Here is a 22,882-nt window from a genome sequence, read left to right on the forward strand (position 1 = left end):
GACATAGCATTCACAAGAATGAGTTCATGGAAGCGTATTTAATACAATGATAAGCAAGAAGGATAAGAAGGGAAAAAAAAGAAGGATAAAAAGGCAAGAGGAGATACGTACTACTTAATAATAATAATAATAATAATAATAATAATAATAACCCTTTATTGTGTGCTTGATGTATGCTAGGGTCGGTCAGTGCCAAATGCTTTATGTCATTTCATTTAATCCTACCCCAGCCCTGGGTGTGGATGTGGTTAGAGCACCATTTTATAGATGGGGACATCAGAGGCGTATTCCAATGAAGACCACACAGTAAGTGGCTGGGATACATGCCCTGTTCTATCACGCTTGCGAGTCAACATCAGGGTTTGGCAAACTCTGACCCTTTAGTTCAAGTCCGGCTGGCTGCCCATCTTTGTAAATAAAATCCATACTGGAACACGGCCATGCCTTTTCATTTTTCATGTATTTTTCATTTTTCATATATTGCCTATGGCTGCTTTTGAGCTACAAGAGCAGGATTGATTAGCTGCAACAGAGACCATATGGTGAGATCTAAAATGTTTGCTATCTGGCCCTCTACAGAGAAAGTTCGCCAACGCCTGTCTAAACTCTTCGATGCTAAGTAACGTCAACTTGACCTCCCGCTCCATACATTCAGGCCTCGGAAGTCCTTTGCCCTCACACAAGCTGGCTAAGAAGCTTCATTTCCTTCTAACACGGCTCCCTGCCTCTATTTTTGTAAGCATGCTAAGGGCTAAATACTATCCTCTTCTTCCAGAAACAGTATCCCTGAATGATGGTAATGCTACACAAGTGAAACTTATTAAATATGATTCCCTCACAGTCTGAAATCATTAAAAAGCGAAAACAAAACAAGTATTGATTTTCCACTGGGAACAAGTTATGTGCCAGGAATACAAAAATGAATAAAACCTCATCTTGCCCTCAAGGAGCTCACAGGTGAGCAGGGGAAACTGAGGTACACGCAGAATGGCTTTCTGCAAACTATGCTGGGCGGTGGGGTGCTAGGATTCCAGAGGAGGCTCTTTTCCCAAGCCATCCTCCAAGGGCTCATAGAGAAGACACCAGAAAACCCATTTCTCTTTTTAAGATAAAGGTCTCCGTCATGTTGAATTAAGTAACAGAATTATGGCTCGGCTGTTCAGCAAGTGGAATTATTACCCTTAGACACAGAATGGTAGAGCAAAAGGATTTACAAGCTCAGCTCCTTTGTTCCAAAGATGAGAAAGGCAAGGATAGGAGAGAAAGTTGTCAGGAGCGCCCAGCAGCTGAGCATTAATAACGTGGTCCAGGGGCTGCACAGCGGGCGACCTAAGGGCAGGACCCTGGAGCCAGATGTGGGCCAAGTCACTGACCTCTGAGCCTTCATATTCAGAAGCCACTGTAATAAGTGAGTTCATATATGTCAAGGGCAAAGGAGCAGTGCCTGGCTCCTGGGAGTGTCAAATGAGGGAACTAATTCTGCAAATTAAAAAATAAGGCACGGAAATGGAAAACTCAGCTCTTTAGGTGAGCCCAGACTCCACCACACTCTGATACACTCCCCTCACCCCCCAGCCCCACTTCCCTATTACACCCAGGTCCCTTCCCTTGGCGGGGGGGGGAGCCCCATTCTGCTCTGCTTTTGTCTTAGACCCAATGAGGTATGACCTTTCACTCATTTCTTCAGCCCTTATTTCCTGTTGCCTGGAAACATCTCTGATGCCCCCCTTTTTGCCCCAATCCTATCGTCACCACCCTTGGCCACGCATGCATCATCACACCTGTATTACCTGGTCTCACCCAGCCACGCAGCACCCCAGCCCCCCTGTGAGCAGCTCCCCTGGGTTGGTGCCAGATGAACCCAGATGCCCTCTGCATCATACCAGTCCCCTGCTAGGAATCTGCCACCGTTCCGGGTACCACCTACCTTTCAGTCTAGACACTTCTGTCTGTAATTGAATATCCTTTCACCTTAACCTGATGTTATTTCTAATCACAGAGACCTGACTGCAGATCCCAACACCGACACATGCCCATGGTGTGACCCAGCCTGACGCTTAATCCTGGAGTCTCATTTTCCTTTTCTGTCAAGATGAGATAAATACTACTGATATTTTGGGAGGAGGAAGGACACAATTCCCATCACTGGCACAGGGCTGGATGTACAGTAAGTGAACGAGATATTATTGCCCACTGAGTCTCCGCCTTCCCCACCCTTTACTCGAGGTCACATGAATCCCCCTCCTCAGGACATCCTCCTGACTTCTGCTGATCCAAATCAGCACCTTCACGCAGAGCTGCCTTCTGGGACTTTAGTCACGGTGTTCTCTTGCTTTGGTGAGACCACTCATGGTTGGCACTACCCACCTTGGCCCTCAAGCAGTGGTTCCTAACCCCACGGCTGATTTTGCACCCCTCCCCCCCGCCAGGGGACATGTGGCAATGTCTGGAGACATTTTAGGTTGTCATCACTGGGATAGCTGTATCAATCATGTTTTTAATATTTTTTTTGTATTTTTTGATGCTCTGACATCCAGGAGACCTTGCCCCTCCCAGGGCCAGCTAATTCCTAGAGATAGTAAATAACTTGCCTGCTGCCTCACATTTTTTATGCAAACCAACCAAACCAAAGCTTATACCCCAAACAGCTCCTTTATCTAATCCTCTGGTACCAAGTTAATATTTGCTCTGTCCTTAGTCACCCCAGGGTCAGGTTCCTTACAAACAGAAACCACTCCACAGCTCTGAGCCAGGCAAAATTACTCAAACTATCCAATCCTACACTTGCTCAACCTTGCCTATCCTGACTTGCACATTCCTTCCCTGCAAACAAAACAAAACCACAACACACACACACACACACACACACGCACACACACACACACACACACACACACACACACACACTAAAGGCTCTGAGCTGGGCTCTCCCCTTGTTCTTTCTGCCTCCTAAACAACCCTAATACTTCTCCATGAGGCAGGCCCTGCACGGCATGCATGCATGCCCCACCTCTTGCAAACTGTAAGAAATAAACTCTTTGTTTAAAGGCAGTTCTCTTCAAGTCTGTCCCCTTATCATACATGATGAAATAAAGTCCCAGGTACATTTTAAAGAGTTCTGGCATTTAGTGGGTAGAGACCAGGGATGCTGCGGAATATCCTACAATGCACAGAACCCTCCACCTCCAACAAAGAATCAGCCAGTCCAAAATGTCAATAGTCCTACAGTTGAGTAACACAGACCTAAAATGTTCCACATGTGGTGACCACAAGGTCTCTGGAAGCCCCAGCCCTGCCCTATGGCTCTAGAGCCTGACTAGAGAAGCAGAAAGTCCCTAATGCCTGGATTGACTGAAGCACAGGTAAAATCAATATAATAGTTTAATTTGCATTCAGAGCTCTTTTAACCAAAAAAAAAAAAAAATCACTTAATCAATATGTTCAGCACAAGTATTTCTTTTCAGTTAGTATGTAAAGTTTAGTGCTAATAGCTCCCAGTAGAAGGAAATATTCATGAACATACCTCTTTGTTCTGTGATTCAAAGTAGGAAACATGGTCAATCAATATAGTATTTTCTACAGGAGGACTTCTGAAACAGCACATTAATTTTCCTCTGGGGCATTCATCCTTTGTGATGCTCTCTCCACCCCCAGAAACAAAAAAATCCACTAATAATGTGGGTAAACAAGTATATACACTTTGTTTTTGAACCTTCACAATGCGCACGGGCATACCAAGGGCTCTGAGATTAAAACAATCTACTTAACTTTGTCTTAGCTCAGTTTTCCAAATTAGTTTGATCTTGAAATTTTTCACATACCATCTATTACCATCCTAAGGAACAAGTGTTATGTGGAACACATTCCAGAAAACATCTCATTAAAGTTGACAAAAATCTCAACATTGAACTTTAGAACTTGAATTATAAAGTTTCTCCCATTGTAAAAAATAAAAAAATAAAAAAAAATAAAGTTTCTCCCATTGTAATCAGAGCCGCTTTGGGAGACGAAATAGAGAAGCATGACACAGCCCCCCCCTTAACTTAAGCCTCTGGCAGAAAGGGGAATGCTTTCCGCTGGTCTCTGCTGGAATGGCACAGACCCCAGAATCTGGGCAGACCATATTTCCAAATGGAAGATTTTGTCTTTTCCGCTTTATTACCTTGGACTGGTTATAACAGCATAGATCTCAACATATTTAGACGCCTGGCAAAAAATTATTCTCCCACAAGTGGTAAGGCGAATTTAAACTTCTGTGTTTTGGGAGGAGCCCAACATATTATGACCCTGAATACCTATAAGGAAGCAAAGGAAGGGAGCAAATCAAGACCAAAGGTGGAGGTGCAAAGTACCCCAATTTTACCACCCACTTCCAGACTGCTCCCTAATCCACTCCAACACCTTGGATCTCTAAGTCATAGACACAGTCATTCCTTTTAAAAACTCTGTGGCTTCTATGATTTAGTTGAATAGCAGAGGACTATGAATCCCAAAGAGGATCTGTACTTCCCAGAGGACCTCAGCCCACCCACCCTTGCTGAAGAACGTGCAGCCCTTTTCTTTTGAGCAGGAGGACTGGCCATCAGCACGCACTCGGTCTCTACATCAGCCTCCAGGAGTCTGCTCTTTCGAGTGACCTGCACAGTCTGAAAAGGGCTCGGCTGAGGCTGGGGGTGTGTGTGGGGGGACACTCGCAGCCAGAAGCAGTGTAGCAGCAACAATACTGCCATCTGTTCACCTCGCTCAGGGGACCCCTCTGCTCTTTCACCTTGAAATAAGACGGCAGTCATTTGCCCAGTCCTACAGGTCACACAGCCTGTCGGTCCTCTGTTCTTTCACCCACCATCACCAATGAACAGAGAGGAGAAGAAGAGAAAAGAGAAATGCTGCATCTCCTTCCTCCCTGGGAATGTGCAAAGCCAAGCTGGCACCATGGATATAAATGCACAACACACCCCTGTGTTTATTTTTGAAAGTGTTTCAGATGCCTTCTGAATATCTTTGAGACCCTCTGCAAAAACAAGCACGATCCTCCTCTCCTTCACCTCCTTTTGCAAGAAGGTAAGGAGAGGTTGGGACCCAACGACTTGTCTGAGGCCGCTTTCTGCTGAGGCTATTGGAATGGAGATGCAGGAGCTGATTCCCAGAGGGTGCTCTGTTTTCCTAACCCTCCCCTTGAGGCTGCTAATTCCTTCTCTCTGGTAAACACTGCCAGGAATTGCACTCTTAGGATTTTGCAATAAAAATAAGCCGTGTCTGCTTTCCAAAATCATGGTGGAAATCCTCCCAGTTCAATCCTACTGTAATTTAGGCTAGGATAGTTTCAAAGTAAATTTGTGCCATTTCATTCACAGTGAATTATGTACTTTAACCAGTAACACACACTGACCCATCTGTCACACTTATGGTTTAAATGCTAAATGTCACTCCGGCTTGGTCCTCAACCCTCGCTTATAAATCCAGTGGTGGGTTTCAGGACCATCAGACAATGTGAAGAAGGGAGTGAAAGGGATTGTGCGCTTAGTCTAATCTTATTTTAAGCAGCTGTCTTTTTTTAAAAGGTGATTATTAATGTTGGTGTGAGATTAAACATTCCTACTGAAATAATTTGAATCTAAGAATGTTATATTCCTGCTCATTTACATGTGATGTACTTCTTCAGTCAATTTGTACATTTTCCCAAAGCTAACTCTACCCTGGGGTGTGCATGTGGAGCATGCTCTCGCTCTTTCACAAACACACCACCCCCACCCCCATCTCACCCCCACTTATTACCTATTTGGTTATACATTATTTATATCACAGCTGCCCTAGATGTTTTATCGTCTCCCCTGAATTAAAATTTAGGGTGTAATCTCCTCTTAGGAAGTGAGGTTTATATTCTAGAAATGCAATAATCACTCTGTAATACATTGTATCTCACCTAAATGGAGTAGTGCAGAGAACAACATTTAAACTGTGGTTCTAAAAATCTCTAGGATTCTAGGACCCTATGGGAGGGCACACAGAGCAACCCCCTCGCCTTATCTGGCTTATATATGGGGATCTTCCAAGACACTTCTAAGTTTTCTTCCAAAGAATCTCTATTCTCCTTAATTATGTTTTGTGTCTTTTATTTCTTGAATACAGATATTCCTTTTTGAATGTTCCCCCTCCTGCCTTCCAGAAAGACTTGAAAAGTTAACCCACACATGTAGTCCCAAAGCTATTACCTTCACCAGGTATTCCAAGCTATTTCTATGGTCCCATCATAAGCAATCTACATATGCCTTCACAATTCAATCTCAAAGACCCTGGGCAAGGACAGGTGGGGTCTATAGCTCATCATTTCTTCTTTTTTTTTTTTTTTAAGGATTTACTTATTTATTTGAGGCGGGGCAGGGGTAGAGAATCTTGAAGCAGACTCCCCACTGAGTGCAGAGCCTGATGCAGGGCTCTCGATCAAGACCTGAGCTGAAACTGAGAGGGATGCTTAACTGACTGAGCCACCCAGGTGCCCCCCCCCCATTATTTCTATTTCCACCGCAAAAGGCTCTTTGAACGGCAAATATTAAAATCTCATCTTTCGTATTCAGTTTTACTTTGGGTTGTGGTGTTCTGACCATAGGCTACTTAATAGTGCATGAATAATTCATACCATGGCTGTTGGGAAACTGCACCATACTATTTATTCTGGATATGACAACATTAGGTAGGACTCTGGGCAAGCCAAAAAGGTTCACTACGTGTTCATTTGGGGATGAGTTCCCGGCTGTGGCATGTTTGACTTTTTCAGTGGTCTGGCAAAGAAAGTTATAAATTAGTGAGTTACTGACATTTGCAGAGGGCTATTCTTGAATGTGTAGCAGATCTGTGATGGTCTCGGTCACTAGGATCTGTTTCATTATAGGCAAGTAATTCAGTTTATCAGACAGGTGCCAATTTCCAAACACATACATATATGTTATGTACAGTGTCTGCGGCACATGTCAGACAAACACCCATAAACAGACTTTTAAATCTCTCAGGAAATAATCTAATTCTGATTTGTGCCCAGTCTGTCAGTGACGGATGGTCGCTAACTGTGTGGCAGATTTCATTCCTCCCTTTGTGCCAGGAAGTACTGGTGCCAGCCCTTACTGAGAACACCTTCAGTTTCTGGAGGCCTCACTACAGTGCAGTTCTCAATAATTCAAGCCAACCCGTAATGTAGTCTGGTAGGCTGATCTTCCCTTTTGCAATTTTATTTCCTATCACCTGAAGAATTAAATCAGGCTCTGCTTTTCCCTTTTCTTGATTGCTCTTCTGTCCTTCTACTCATAATCTTGGAGCAGGGCTATTGTTTTGAAGAGCTTCCATCAAAAGGAGCTGCTGCTTCACTATAGATTGTTATCGTACTGGAAATAACACAAGAACAGAGGTAAGGGGGGGATAAGGGAAGCAGAATGTGGCACCCCTAAAAATGAAAATTAAAGAATGGGAAGTCCCCTCCCCCCAAAGAACCATGGCTGCAGTTACAGCTTGTTTAGAAGATAATTATTTGATTTTATAATTACTTTTGTGGGTTGCAAAATAATTACTGTGGAGGCAAATCTCCATGTGCCAAAATAGCAGAAGCGATTATTCTAAAGTTCAAGCCGAAACAATAATAGAGAGTCAAGATGGTGAGCTCTTAGGTGGGGATTTGAAATCCATTCCCTTTGTAAAATGTGCCAGCCTGAAGCCCACACAAAGGTCAGGGTGGGGGTGGGGAGCAAAGATAATCCACAAACCCAATTCCCACAAGTTGTTTCTTTTTAGGCAGATTTTCACTTTAAATCTGTCCCTCTGGACACTCTAGAATGTCAAGTAGCCCTTGATAAGACCAGAAGTGCAGTTCAGGTGAGCGTCACAGACATGATAGGGTCCCCCTGGATTCTAATTCAGATATGGTGCTGAGATGCTTAGGAGTGGCAACTTCTCATCACAGGAACTTTGATGTAGTGAGGGGTCAGCAAACTTTTTCCGATGAGAGTCAGAGAAGAAATACTTTAGGCTTTACCGGTCTCTGTTGCAAGTACTCAGCTCTGCAGCTGCTGCCATGGTCAGTACATAAATGATTGTGCATGGCTGTGTGCCAATAAAACTTTATTTATTAACACTAACATTTGAATTTCACCTAAGTATCTGTGTCACTAAATAAATATTAGTCTTTCTTTGATTTTGGCCAGCCTTTTGAAATCATAAAACCTTTTCAACCTTACAAAAAAACAGGCAGAGGGCTCATGAGCAGAAGCTTACCAACCTCTGATCAAGCTGGGTTTTCATGCATCTCAACAATGTCTTCAGAGAAGAGAAGTAAATTCATTTTACAAGTGGAAGAAACGCAGGATGAAGGTGACCCAATCCCCAACACTTCCTAATGCTAAGCAAACACTTTCCACCACATAATCTCTTCTTGTCCTTTTCAAGGAATTGACAGTTGGCTATGGGTGTTGGTTTTTGCCCAAATTTTCCTGATAGAATCATTTCCCCATTTAATTAATCACTTTAAGAAGCTGAATTTCATTGACCAAAATAACTAGTCTCTTCTCAGAGGTTCACATCTCAGAAGCAGCCGACATGGCTGAGGTGGTGGCACCAGAGGGACAGTCTGGGTACAGCAGCAACAGCTTGTGACATGCAGGAAACTGTGTTTGCTCTGGTTCTCTGTTCCCTCTTCTCTAACACTCTCAAAGAGTAATTCCAACCTGAAAAGGTTGTTGTGATGATCACAAGCAAAGAACATGTGCCAATTACAAAGTGTAATATATATACATGTAAGGTGTCTAGGCTTTCTTAAAAAAAAATCTTATTGGCTTCCCTAAATGGACTGCATTAACTCTCTTCTTGACCACCAGCTCAGAACCTTCTCGTTTTCTTTTTTTAAAAATCCTCTAGGGAGGCTATAATAAAAAACACAGGTAACAAGTATTAGAAAGGATATAGAGAAATGGGACCTTCATAGAGTCATTGCTCATGGGAAGGTACAAGGTACAGCCCCTTTGAAAAAAGAGCTTGACAGTTCTCAGAGGGTTAAACAGCATAACTGTATGAACTAGCAATTCTTTTCCTAGGTACACACCCAGGAGAAATGAGTATTACATCTACACTAGAACTTGCACATGAATGCTCACAGCCGTATTATTCATAATATAGACAAAAAGTAGAGACCTAAACGTCTATCAACTACTTAATGGAGAAGCACAATGTGTCACATTCACACAATGTTTTAGCAATAGAGAGAAATGAAATACCGACACTACATTGTCGAAAAAAACCTTGAAAATATTATGCTAAGTGAAAGAAGACAGGCACGGGGCCAAATACTGCAGGATTCCATTTATATGAAATGTACAGACTAGGGAAGTCTACAGAAACAAACTGTATATTGGTGGTTAGTGGAGGATAGGATTGCAGGGATAGGCTTGAAGATGGGGTGGGCAGGGTTTCTTTTTCTGGTAATGGAAATGGTCTAATATTCATTCTGGTGATGGATACACAACTCTGTGAATATACTAAGACCCACTGAATTATACACTTTAAATGGACGAATTGTACAATGTGCAGATTCCATCTCAATAAAGCAACTGAAACCCCAATAACATCTTCCATAGACATGGGAAAAAAAATCCTCAAATTTATATGGAACCACAAAAGACACCAAATAACCAAAGCATTCTTAAGAAATGGCAGGAGAAAAAAAAAAAAAAAAGAAAAGAAAAGAAAAAAAAGAAATGGCAGGAGACAAGGTGCCTGGGTGGCTCAGTCAGTTAAGCACTTGACTCTTGATTTCAGCTCAGGTCATGATCTTAAGGTCCTGGGATCAAGCCCCATGTTGGGCTCCACACCCAGTGGGGAATCTGCTTGAGGAGTGTCTCTCTCACCTCTCTGCCTCTACTCCCACTCTCTGTTTCTAAAATAAATAAACCTGTAAAAATCAACAACAAAAAAAAAAATAGCAAGAGAAAAAAATGGCAAGAGGGATCATACTTCCTGGTTTCAAACTATATTACAAAGCTATGGTAATCAAAACTGTATGGTACTGGCACAAAAGCAGATATACAGATCAATAGAACAGAATAGTGAGCCCAGAAAAAAATCCACATATATGGTCAATTAATTATGACAAAGGAGCCAAGAATATTCAACAGAGGAAGGTATTCATCTTTTCAAGAAATGGTGTTGAGAAAACTGGACAGCCACATGCAAAAGGATGAAATTGGATCATAGTCTTATACCTCACACAAAAATTAACTCAAAAATGCATTAAGGACTTGAGTCTAAGTCCTAAAACCATAAAACTCCCAGAAGAAAAGATAAGAAATAGTTCCTTGACATGGATCTTGGCAGTGATTTTTTTTTTTTTTTTTGGATTCAACATCAAAAGCAAAAAAACAAGTGAAAATAAACTATTGGGACTATATCAAACTAGGAAAAACAAAACAAACAAAAAGCTTCTACACAGCAAAGGAAGCCATCAATTAAACAAAAAGTCAGTCTACGAAATGGGAGAAAATATTTGCAAATCATATATCCAATGAGGGGTTAATATCCAAAATATATAAGAATTCATACAACTCAATGGCCAAAAAGCAAATAATCTAATTTAAAAATAGGCAGAGAATTTGAATAGACATTTTTCCAAGGAAGACTACAAATGGTCAACGGGTACATAAGAAGGTGTTCAACATCACTCATTATGGGACACCTGGGTGGGTCAGCAGTTGAGCGTCTGCCTTTGGCTCAGGGTGTGATCCTGGGGTCCTGGGATCGAGTCCCGCATCGGGCTGCATTCAGGGAGCCTGCTTCTCCCTCTGCCTGTGTCTCTGCCTTTCTCCCTGTGTCTCTCATGATTAAATAAATAAAATCTTTTTTAAAAAAAACCCACATACATCACTCATTATTAGGACAACGCAAACCCAAACCATAATGAGTGAACACCTCACCCCTGTTAGAATGGCTATTATCTTAAGTAAGCAAGCAAAGAAGTAACAAGTGTTGGCGAGAATCTGGAGAAAAGAGAACCCTTGTGTACTGTCGGTGGGAATTTAAACTTACGCAGCTATTACAGAAAAAACAGTAGGGAGGTTCCTCAATAAATTAAAAATAGAATTACCATATGATCCAGCTATCCACTGCTGGGTATATGTCTAAAGAAAATATAGACAGGATATTCAGGAGATATTTGCACATTCATGTTCCCTGCAGAATTATTCATGATAGCCATGGGGTGGAACCAACCTAACTGTCTATCAAAGGATTAATGGATAAAGATGTGGTATATATACATTGGACTATTATGCAGCCAAGAGAAAGGATACCCTGCCATTTGCAACAACATACATATATCTTTTTTTTTAATATTTATTTATTTATTTATTCATAGAGAGAGAGAAGGAGAGACACAGGCAGAGGGAGAAGCAGGCTCCATGCAGGGAGCCCGACGTGGGACTTGATCTCAGGTCTCCAGGATCACACCCTGGGCTGCAGGCGGAGCCAAACCGCTGCACCACCAGGGCTGCCCAACATACATATATCTTGACAGCAATATGCTAAGTGAAATAGAGCAGGCAAAGAAAGACAAATACTGCATGGGATCACTTCTAGGTAGCAACTTGCTTTTTAAAAAGCAAAGTTGTGTGTGGTTCAGTAGGTTAAGTGTCTGCCTTTGGCTCAGGTCATGATCTCAGGGGTCCTGAGATCGAGCCCTGAGTCAGGCTCCCTGCTCAGCCGGGAGTCTGCTTCCCCCTCTCCCTACTCTCATGGGTGCTCTCTCTCCAGTGAACAAATACAATCTTATAAAAAAAATTTAAAAAGTGAAATTGATAGAAACAGAACAGAAAAGTGGTAGCCACGGACTGCAGGTGGAGGGAGGGGCATAAGGAGAGGTTGGTAAAAAGGTACTAACTCTCAGCTAGAAGATGACCATAAGGTCTGGGGAGCTAATGTAAACCAGTGACCACAGTTGATAACCTAGTGCTGTAAAAAACTGAAATTTACCAAGGAGAGTAGAACTTAAATGTTCTCATAAAACAAAGGTAAATACGGAGAGTGATGATGTATTAATTAACTAGATGGTGCAACTCCCTTCACAATGTATACATATACCACATCATCACAACATGCACTTTAGATATCTTACAATTGTTTTGTCAATTATGGCTTGAAATTTTTAAAAAAGTAAATATAAAAAAAATTTTAAGGGGTGCCTGGGTAGCTCAGTTGGTTAAGTAACCGATTTGACTTCAGCTCAGGTCATGATCTCAGGACCCTGAGATCAAGCCCTGAGTCAGACTCCATGCTGGGCAGAGAGCCTGCTTAAGATTCTCTCTCCTCCTTCTCCTCTTTCTGCCCCTCCCCACTTCTCACTCTTTAAAAAAAAATAAAAGGAAAAATAACAAATTCTAAGCTGTTAAAATCCTCCAAAACCTCTTGCATCCCATCACAGCACATATCCCAGCTCCTTGGCATGGTAGCCAAGAGCCCTTCATTATGGACCTCTACCCATTTTTCCAGGTCCAGTCTCACCTCCCCAGGTGTGCATGCTCCACTCTGGTCATAGCAAACTTCTGTCCCTGCAGTCACTTGAGTAAGTAAATATATATTTATAGAATAGATCAAAAATTAATAAATTAACATGTATATTCTTAGGTTGAACACATTTTTAAGTGCCTCGTATCTGCGCACTGTTCTAGCTACTAGAGATACAGCGGTGAAGAGCAGAGGTGAGACAGCCCCTTGCCCTGAGCGGTCTACAACTGATGTCCTCTCCTTGGACCTCTCAACCTTTCTTCTGTCTCTGCTCGTGGTCCTGCCGGAGAGACTCTTTCCCTCGGCATCTCTGCCAGACCAATGCTATTCAGCCACCGCAATTCAGCTCAAGTGCCATCTCCCTTCATATGACGTTGGTGCCCTTCACTCTCAAGAAGCCGATGTCCCACCTGTGTGCCGTAGCATCCTTAGCCTACTTCCACATAGCAACGACCCTTGCAAGTTTCCCCCAGAGCAGAAACTCATCCCTTACCTATTTCACATGTCAAGTTCACGGCCACCATCAATGCCTGTTATGTGAATACATGAATTTCCATGTTCTAGCTTTCCTCTGGCCTCAGATGTAGAAAAGAATATGGCTGCAAAAGCCACCATCACATGGTTTCTTCCAGCTGGTCTATGGCGAGCATTCCAGCTGAGTTGTCTCTACTGTTCATTTGTTTCCAACCCAACTACCGGATTCTTGCTTAGCTCCTTGTTCCCTTACCCAGAACTCTGCAACTTCCACCCCTTTGGCTGTTTCTCCCCTATTGACCTTCTGGTTGAAGGGAAGCTCATCCCTTCTCTGCCCCCAGGCCCTCTGACTGCAAAAATGATTTCATCACAAAGCCTAGTTGGCACAGAGCTTGGAGCCATCAGAGGCAACTCCTAACTGGCTCATCATGCCCCCTCCTTTCAGACAGGGCTTAAAACTCTGAACACGTGGGGCGCCGGGGTGGCTCAGTGGGTTAAGTGACTGACTCTTGATTTTAGCACAGGTCATGGTCCCATGGTTGTGTGATCGAGCCCTGTGTTGGGTTCTACACCAACCAAGGAGCCTGCTTAAGATTCTCTCTCTCTGCCCCTTCCCCACTGGTACACACATGTTTGCTCTCTCAATAAAACCAAACCAAAACCTACTGAAGCCCTAGAAGTTTTTACCATTCACGTGAATTAGCAACCTGCAGAAATGAATGTTTGGGGCTAGTAAACAAGTATTGAGCCCTCCCCCCACCAATACAGTTTTACGTATTTATCTTCTGCATTAATCCTTTTTATCTCCTTTAGACACGTGGGTATATTTCAGGCTATAGATTTTACAAATATTTTTAGCCTCTCTTCTCCTAAACGGAGTGAATATTTATAGATGTCATCTGTAAAGCATCAGAAGATATTAAAATGGAAGGGGAAATTATTAGGAAAATCACATATAAGTTCCAAGCTTTGCTAAAAATAAGGCCAATGGACTTTGAATTGCTGGTGTTCCTGGGGCTTTTTAGGAATCTGTAACAGAATCACAGAATCTTGGTCTTTTGACATTGTTACTGCTCAAAGTCCGGAACTATGAGTGGCTGTGGCATTAGGGCCCTTTCTCTTGTCTGGTCCTTGCCTAGGCACTGCCAGCAACAGCATCATAAAAACCCACTCGTATGTGCTTCGGCATAACACAGGAGTGGGGCAATGGGGATGATAAATTCAGAGGGGCCTGTTATCCTTTTCTATTTCGGTGTTTGTGTACAATTCTCCATATGATAGTTTTAGAAAGGTAACTCGGTCACACCACCTCTGCTTAAAAACTCCTGTGCAGAGGCACCTGGGTGGCTCAGCAGATTAAGTATCTGACCCTTGGTTTCAGCTCCGGTTCATGATCTCAGGGTTGTGGGATTGAGCCCTGAGTCTGGCTCTGTGGTTAGTGTGGAGTCTGCTTGAGATTCTCTCTCTCCCCCTGCTTGCATTTACTCTAGATAGATAGATAAACAGATAAATAAGTAGATAATTAAATGGATATATAAGTAGATAAAGAGAGATAAATAGATAGACTCTTTAAAGCAAACAAAAAAGTCCCATGCAGCCCTCAGTAATCCTGGATTCCAGTGATGGAATCCAAACTCCATAAACTGTACCAGAATTTTCCTGACCTCCCTCATACCCAAGGTGGGACTGACCACGCTCCACTTTCTGCCCCTAAAACAATACCTTTCTCTCTCAAACATTTTTAAAACTTCTGCATGCACATTTGTCTACCTCTCTCCCCCTACTGCTTCATTAGGTATCTGAGGGCAGAGACCATAAGGTCTTACTGATTTTTATATTCCTAATACTGGACATGGCACATAAAAGATGTTTCACAAACATATTGCCAGAAGAAAATGAATTTCCCCAACATATATTTCCAAACTAAGTCAAGTCATTTCCACCCGCCCCTTGACGTTTCACAAATTCTACCCACTAAACTTCTCCCCTTTCCCGAACAAGCTATGTTCTCTGACAGCTTCGATCGCTTGTGTGTGGTTTTTTTCCCTTCCTGAAAGGACCCCTCTGTTATGTCCCATTTCAAATATCACCTCCTCTAGGAAGCCCTCCTGCTTTACTCACACAGTTAAAGGCTTCCTCTGGTGATTCAGCAGTTTACCTCCTGCTGCTCTCACTAGAGTTCAGACTGTTTGAGGGTAACAATGGGCTGTTGTACCTGTTGATATCTACCCCTAAGCCTAAGCCGAGGGGACCCTACACACTCAAGCTGCTGATTTGATAAACAATTGTAAGAGAATGAGTCAACAACTCCATTGTTTGAGTACAGGATACTCTAACAGAATGTAAGAGCCCAACTGCTTTAGGATTTCCAGCTCTGTACACTAGTCCCAACATCCTGCTGAGCCCTTCCATACCTCTTCTCCCTACTGCTGCAACAGGTGCTTTCTTCTCAGGGTCACATGGGTTACACACAACCTCTACACTCCACTCAAGTCAGAGCGCTTCCTAGGCTCTCCTGACCTCATGGAAGCAGTTTCCAACCTGTATCCCCAAGTCTTCCAGAGCTGTCCCTTAGACTGAGGGGTCCATCAGGCCCCTGCCGATAAAATTCTCTAGCTACTACTTCCTTCAGCTCTTGGCCTTCCTCCCAGAGAAACAACTGGATCTCCTCTTGACCATTTTTTGGATTATTCAATGGACCACAAAATGCCTAGTCATTGTAAATTTAGATCTACACGAGCCCTTTTACTGGTCATGACATTAAAACTTTATTTTTTAAATAAAGAACATACTGGTCATGACATTAAAGCTTTATTTATTTTTTAAAGATTTTATTTATTTATTTGACAGAAAGAGAGCGTGAGAGAAAGAGAGAGAGAGAGGGAGAGACAGAGAGAGAACACAAGCAGAGTTGCAGGCAGAGGGAGAGGGGAAGCAGGCTCCTCACTGAGCAGGGAGCCCAACGTGGGGCTTGATCCCAGTACCCTGGGATCATGACCTGAGCTGAAGGCAGAGGCTTAACCGACTCAGCCACCCAGGCACCCCACCATTAAAGCTTTAAAACGACTACAACAACAATAATAACAAAATACTGTTGACTTGTGCAGTGCTGAAGAGGCCCTTCTGCAGTCTCACTTTCACTTGCCTTACTAAAAATGTAGGTTTGCCCTGTTAAATAGAGGGTAGAAATGGGTGGTTCCACTTTGGACCCAATTCAAGGAAGAGGCCAAGCAGCACAGGAGAACAGGAGGAAAAACCCAAGACACAACTGGACTTGGTAATAATAATACAAATGATGATAATCACAGCTAGCATTTCTCGAACACTTTCTCTTGCTGGGCACCACACTACACACTTTGTACCAATTATCTCATTTAATCCACACAATTCCATACAGAAGTTACTACTGTCGTATTCTGCAGTCACTCAGCTAGTGAGTGGAGTAGCCAGTAACCAGTCATAGACTGCTACTGGGAACTACTTCCTTCATGAAGGAACAGGGTCCGTTAGCCCTGACACCACGTGGTGGTTGGGGCATGAAGGACTGCTCACATAATCATGATGCACCTCAATCTTCTCTTCTGCAAAATGAAGGATTTGACCCACAGAAACCCAAAAGGTGTTCTCTTCCAGAAGGCTGTCTTGCAGAATGAACCCTGTAGCCATTAACGGGAAGTACCATGACAAATTATTGTCACTTTAAAAGCTTGTATTAGAATTCACGAGAAAACACGGTATTTGCAATCCCTCAGACGAAATTTGGAAATGTGTCTAGTGAGTCAATGGATTCGGGAATCTCTGTATGAATATTTGAACAGAAATTATATTTAGTAAAACGAAGGCCACCTTGAAATATTGATTAATCACACGTGAAACGCATTGAGTAGCAGCTGTGATCAATAGATCTTCTTTCTAAATCTATCATTTGATTACTTGTAAAGTATGCCTTTAAACTGCAAGTTACTGAAATTTGCATTTAAATCTGTTTAAAATATTTCTAAAGTGTTTAAAATGTTAAAATGTCTTGTTTCTATTAAATTTACTTGAAATGACATCCTAGGAATGATTAATGATGTTGTAATTCCTGTGATAATCCTTCACTCTTAATAGACTTAAAAGGAATTCAAATGAGAATAGAAAATATGTGTAAAATTATATTCCAGAAATCCCTTGCCTTGTGGGATAGATTTCTCCCTGAAGTTGATCTTTTACTTGTAAACTAAATCATATTCTTGTATTGACTACCAATGTAAGTCCAGTGATGATTTAGCCATATTTCTTGTGGCCATACAATGTACATTACTTCTAATTCACTTGGCTAAAAGTTTTTCTCCCTCTGTTCCTCCCCAGTTCCAGCTTCTCTGTCAGGTAGATAAGGCAGATAAAAGAAATTTAAGTGAGGGACGCCTGGGTGGCTCAGCGGTTGAGCATCTGCTGTTGGCCCAGGGCGTGATCCTGGAGTTCTGAGATTGAGTCCCACATCGGGCTCCCTGCATGGAGCCTGCTTCTCCCTCTGCCTGGGTCTCTGCCTCTCTCTGTGTGTCTCTCATGAATAAGCAAATAAAAAATCTTTTAAAAAACATTTAAGTGTACTAAAAAATTCTGTAATTCCTTCTAATTCCATATCCCAATAAACCTGGTCTATTAAGATGGCACCTCGGTGGCTCAATGGTTGAGTGTCTGCCTTTGGCTCAGGTCGTAATCCTGGGGTCTAGGGATCGAGTCTCACATCAGGCTCCTTGCAGTAAGTCTGCTTCTCTCCCTCTGCCTATGTCTCTCTCTGCGTCTCTCATGAATAAATAAAATCTTAAAAAAAAAAAAAGACTGCACCTGTCTATCACACATGCATACACCCACCATAGTACCTAACTTTCTACATTCAGTGTGGGTGACACTTTAAGAAAAAAACAGTTTGATGGCATAGTAGAGAGCACCCTGATTTCAAAGATAGGGGTCTGAATCTTTATTCTACCCTGTACGTGCTCTGTGTATTTGGCCATTAGCACCAAAATGCTATGGAAGCTTGTTTCTTTATCTGAAAATGGCTTCAGTATTGTAACCAAAACAGCAAAAATGAAAGAAGCAAACCTATCTTTGAGCATTAATGGTGAATTGTATTCTCCAACTTTTTCAAAACAGATGATTACTTGAAGTAAGGTCAGCAAAGCATCTTTAATACTAGCTAGTGGATACCAGGAACTTTTTTTTTTTTTTACACTCTTAAGTAAAATGGCAATTGCTAAAATGCAATTTCACCTTTAATAAATGTTCAACTAGCTAGGAATACTTTTTTCCTTTTAAAGTGTGTTCTCTATTAGCCAAATACTTTTAGTTATGGGTTGCCTTTAAACTGCAAGTTACTAAAATTTGCTTTTAAATCTGTTTAAAATAACTGCTATCTTTATATATAAAGAAATTGAAAGAGACAGAGTGGGCAAGGCCTCTGTAAAATTCTGCTAATGTAAAATCTCAAGTGAAGGCTTTCCAGCTGGACCAGAATTTTCCTTGGTTGCCACTAAATGGCCTCTTCAGTGCTGAGTGAGAAACCAGACACATTTATGGTGCTGAACACAAAGCAAGAAGCCTCCTCCTCTATGGAGCCCTACCAAATCTGCCTGCGTGTCTACAATCTTCACTACACATTTCCTTCCAAGTAGCTGGCTCTCCTGGCATACAGAAAAGAGAAGTCAAATTGAAAATAGCGTCCGGAGAACTTATCTAACAGAACATTCACTCCTGACAAACCATCAGGCAAGGTTAATCTTTGCAGGAAGGGGAATTTGAACTTCCTTTCCTTTGACGGTACAGCTTTGGGCTCTGGCAGTAAAAGTAGAAGGGTTAAACACTTGACCTCATTCTATTTTACAGACTAAAGGGAGCGCACCGCACACGAGGAAGGCAGGATTAGCAGTGTGGGCACCACCGTACGAGGTCTCCCCTTGAATTAAATACTTTAGTCGTATCAGAAGATAGGCCAACATCCATGGGTAGCTCCTTAAGACATTCCAGAGCATCTGGGGCCGTAGAGATGATGCAGGTTACAAGCAGAGATCTGTGCTATAGGCTAAAATACACGCCTGCCGCCGCTGACCATGTGCTCCGACACGTTTACCCATGACAGCGTGTTTAACTACGTATGTAACCACACATCTTGAGTGCAGAAATAGACCTTTCCCTACTGGAGCAACATTTACAAGGCTTAATTTAAATAAATCCCCAAGCTTGTGGAAGCAGCCAATTTGGGGAGCAATTCGGTCAACAGAGTGATTCATTAATAAATATTGTAGGGACGCCTGGGTGGCTCAGTTGGTAAGGGTCTGCCTTCCGCTCAGGTCATGATCTCAGGGTCCTGGGAGAGAGTCTCACCTTGGGCTCCCTGCTCAGTGGGGAGCCTGCTTCCCCCTCTCCTGCCCTGTCCTCTGTCAAATTAATATCTTAACAATTTTAGCCCGCATCCCATGCTCTGTTACAGTATATGGTAAAAGTCTGGCTTTGCATCATTCTGTTCATCCATTTATATTCCAGAAGTGTCATCAGTTTATACAGTAACCAAAGAACCCAACACATGCTGGGTAGCGTGCGCTTCTCATAAAAGGATGTCCTCCCCCACATGGAGCAGGAGCAGCACTGGTGTGCTCGACTGTGGCTCCAGTTTTCCTCCTGGATGCCTAGTGTCATCCTCCAGAGCCTCTCTCACAGTTTAATCAAAGAAAAGTATAATTACGCGGGCAGGACTCTAATTTTGCGAAGACATTAGCCAAGCCACAGTCACTTCATTACTCTGCACTTCAGAGGCAGACAGTGAATAGAGGGATCCTAAGCAAGATCTGTTCTTCCAAAGGGAACAAGCTCAACCCGCCTGGTTGGTAGGAAAGGCTGCCTGCCGGAGCAGGTGTGAGTGTCAGCCAGGCCAGGAGCAGGTGAGTGCTGGAGCCAGGAGCTTCCGGCTGGCCGGGAGCTGATGCTTTCTCTGCAAAATCTGCTGCCTGAAACTTTTCTGCGACCTTCAGTGGCCCTCGCGAGTGGGCTGTGGGAGCTGCTTCGGAGCCGCCCGGAGGCTCCGGCGAAATGCACCGGCGCCTCCACATCTGCAGAGGCTTCAGCCTGGACCGCGCCGAGCGGTCCCTCCCCGGTCTTGGCTCCTTGAGCCCAGAGTGGCCGGCAGCCCGGCGCCCTGTCACCACCTCCCTTCAGATCCGATCTGGGGGCGGGGTGGGTGGGGGGAGCTCCGGGGTTCACACACGCCCAGGCTCACCTGGGAGAAGCCGCTGCAAGCCCCTCCCCCACCTCCCACATTTGGGCCCATTAGGCACCATTCCAGGAGGGGCAGCAGCTGCGTGCGCTCCCCCGCTTCCCCCTGCCCCCCCCCCCCAAAAAAAAATCACAGCCATGTTTTACTCCAAACAGACATCATTCACCAACTCCACAAGTCTCCGGGGCGCCGGGGCCGAGGCCGAACCGCCTCCCCAAAGTGCACCCACCCGAGCCGCACATCTGTAACGCAGCCCAGCAGAGCCCTATCCTAATGCAAGGATGCGAGCGAGAAGAGCTAAGAAACCCGGAAAGCTAGGCGAGCAGGTGTCACCAGCTTTCTAAGGCGAGTGATGCTACCCCCCTGACAACCACCCATCACCCCCAAACCCCACCTTCGCGGGAGAAAATCCCAGAGCTTCCCATTTAACTGTTGCAAACCCCTCCCTGGAAGGAGCAAAGACATCCATGCATCCATCCATGCATCCATCCATCCATCGGTGTCTGTGCTCGGCTGCGGTCCGGCTCGGGTCAGGGCAGCGCTCCGCCAAGCGCTCCGCAGTTCTCCAGGCAGACACGCCGGCTGCGCCCCCAAACTGGGCCCTGCCCCCCCCCCCCCCCGCCCCAGCGCTCGCCGCCGCCCCGTCGGGCCCCGGCACTCACCGTCCCGGGCGTCCTCCCCCCGGCTGCAGTTGCTGCAAATGTGTTTGATCTCCTTGCCTAGTTGACAATGGATCACAAAGGACACGTTGTTGTTGGGGGCGGGCTCCTTCAGGGGCTTCATCTTCAGCAAATAAAAAGCTTTCTTTCTGGGTCTCCGGGCGCTCGCGGCTGGCACCGCGCCCTCCCTGCAGCGCGGCGAGCGGGGCGCGAACCTCCCCGGCTCCGCGGCGCGCGTGGGCTCGGCCATCCGGCCCCGGCGCCCCGCCCCCCTCCCCGCCGCGGCCCCCGGGCGCCCCCGGCCCCCTGCACCCGCGTCCCTACGGCATCGCGCCCGCCGCCGAGAGGGGCTCGACCTCGCCGCCGAGCCAGTGGGAGCCCCGCGGCCGCAGGAGGGTTCCGGGAGGCGCCCCGGGTCCCACCTGGGACGCGGCCTCGCGGGCACCGCCTCCCGCGGGCAGCCCCACCCTCCGCAAATCCCAGCCCCGGCGACTTGCACCCTCACTCTCCCGAGCTCCGGGGCGCGATGCCAGCCTCCCCCTCCTCCCCCTTTCCTTCCAGCCGCCCTCTGCCAAACGAAAGCAGGATGTGCCACACCGAAGGCGGCTGCTGCGCTCGAGCCCTGCTGGTGCCCGCGCCTCCCTGGGGGCCAGAGCCCAGGACCCTCCCCTGGGGGGTCCTGCCCACACCCCTGCACTTTTCCCTGCACCTGGCAACCTGTTAGGACACAACTGATCTTGTCACCCTCTGTAGAAACTCCCCCACCTTCAGGGAGGAGAACCGGGGGGGGGGGGGGCGCTTCCTGCTTCCTCCACCGGTGTCCTTAAAACTTAAGAAGAACAAGGAACAGAGAGAAAAGGCTGCTTTTATCAATCCTCAGGAACAACAACTTGCGGCTCTGGGATCCCAGCTATCGTGGCTGAAGGTTCCCCAGCTGTCTGAGCACAGTGGCTAAGGCTCAGCCAGGCGAATGACATCTACTGAGATCTCCAAAGACAGAACAGTGCCTTAAGTAAGGCAGACCCAGGGTAATAACAGCTACAAGCTGAGCCCTTTTTGTTGTTGTTGTTGTGCACTTTAAAAAAAAAAAAAAGTCACACTCTATTACAGTAGTCTGGACTCAAGTATTGCGAATCCTACATCACCTTTCAGAGAACTAAGGCTTGGAGAAGCCTCAAATCCTAACCACCGTGGGTGCTTATTTAAAAAATAGGGGTGGTGGTGGGGGGAACCAAAGCACTGGGATTCTGGTTTAGAGGGTAAGTGTAGGACCGGGAATCTGTAGCGTTAACAAGCTCCCTTGGGGTGATCTTGATGCAAAGCATAAGTGGTGAAAACAGGTGCTTACAGCCAGGGGTGTATAAATCCAGCCTCTGTCTTCCCACCACACCTCATTCCTTATGAGCCACGACCTTTCTCTTTTTTTGTCCTAGCCCACTAAAATAGTGTTAAAGGATGCACTATCACTGCTATTGTTTCTAGGAACTTCCCTAAAGTTAATGTCATAATATCCTGTGACTGATTCTTCCATGAAGTGCAAGTCACTGCTTGTCTCTCCTCCAACGGGGCAAACTGCACGTAGGGTTCCCCTCCCAGGTAAAAGTGTCAGCACTCCCCTGGGGATATTAAATTATTGTGTTATAATAAGCTTCTGATCATTGCAATTGTACTGCTCCATCATTGATACCACTTCTCAACTGCAAAATATTCTGAAGAAATCAGCACATTCAGTTTTTTCTTCATTGAGTGGTTAGGGGCCTCAAGTGTCCAGTGCCCTTTAATGACATCAGTCTCTCCTGGTGTCCATTGGGCCTTTAGGGACCCCCCCTTCTCACCTAGGTTACCAGCCAAACCAGCCGCAGGCAAATCTCACTTGTATCGTCTCATGTCAGATTCATGTCACTCGGTCCCTGGCTAATTATAAGCCTTATCTTATAGCAGAGGCCCCGTTCCTTATGCTGGTGGA

The 22,882-nt window shown here is 44.8% G+C and overlaps 1 protein-coding gene across 5 annotated transcripts in view; it reads right to left on the reverse strand.

The window, feature by feature from the left end:
• PHACTR1 (phosphatase and actin regulator 1) overlaps positions 1–22,882 on the reverse strand; it is a 549,001-nt gene that overhangs the window by 229,832 nt on the left and 296,287 nt on the right. The window contains exon 1 of one of the 5 annotated variants that reach the window (XM_055323080.1): positions 20,920–21,166. The exons of the other annotated variants lie outside the window; for them this stretch is intronic. Within the exon in view, the coding sequence (XP_055179055.1) occupies positions 20,920–21,166 (247 nt within the window). Of the gene's footprint in view, positions 1–20,919; positions 21,167–22,882 lie in introns of those variants that run through there. 5 annotated transcript variants of the gene reach the window in all.

This window comes from Nyctereutes procyonoides, unplaced genomic scaffold (genome assembly GCF_905146905.1).
Source record: "Nyctereutes procyonoides isolate TBG_1078 unplaced genomic scaffold, NYPRO_anot_genome, whole genome shotgun sequence".
Lineage (NCBI taxonomy): Eukaryota > Metazoa > Chordata > Mammalia > Carnivora > Canidae > Nyctereutes > Nyctereutes procyonoides.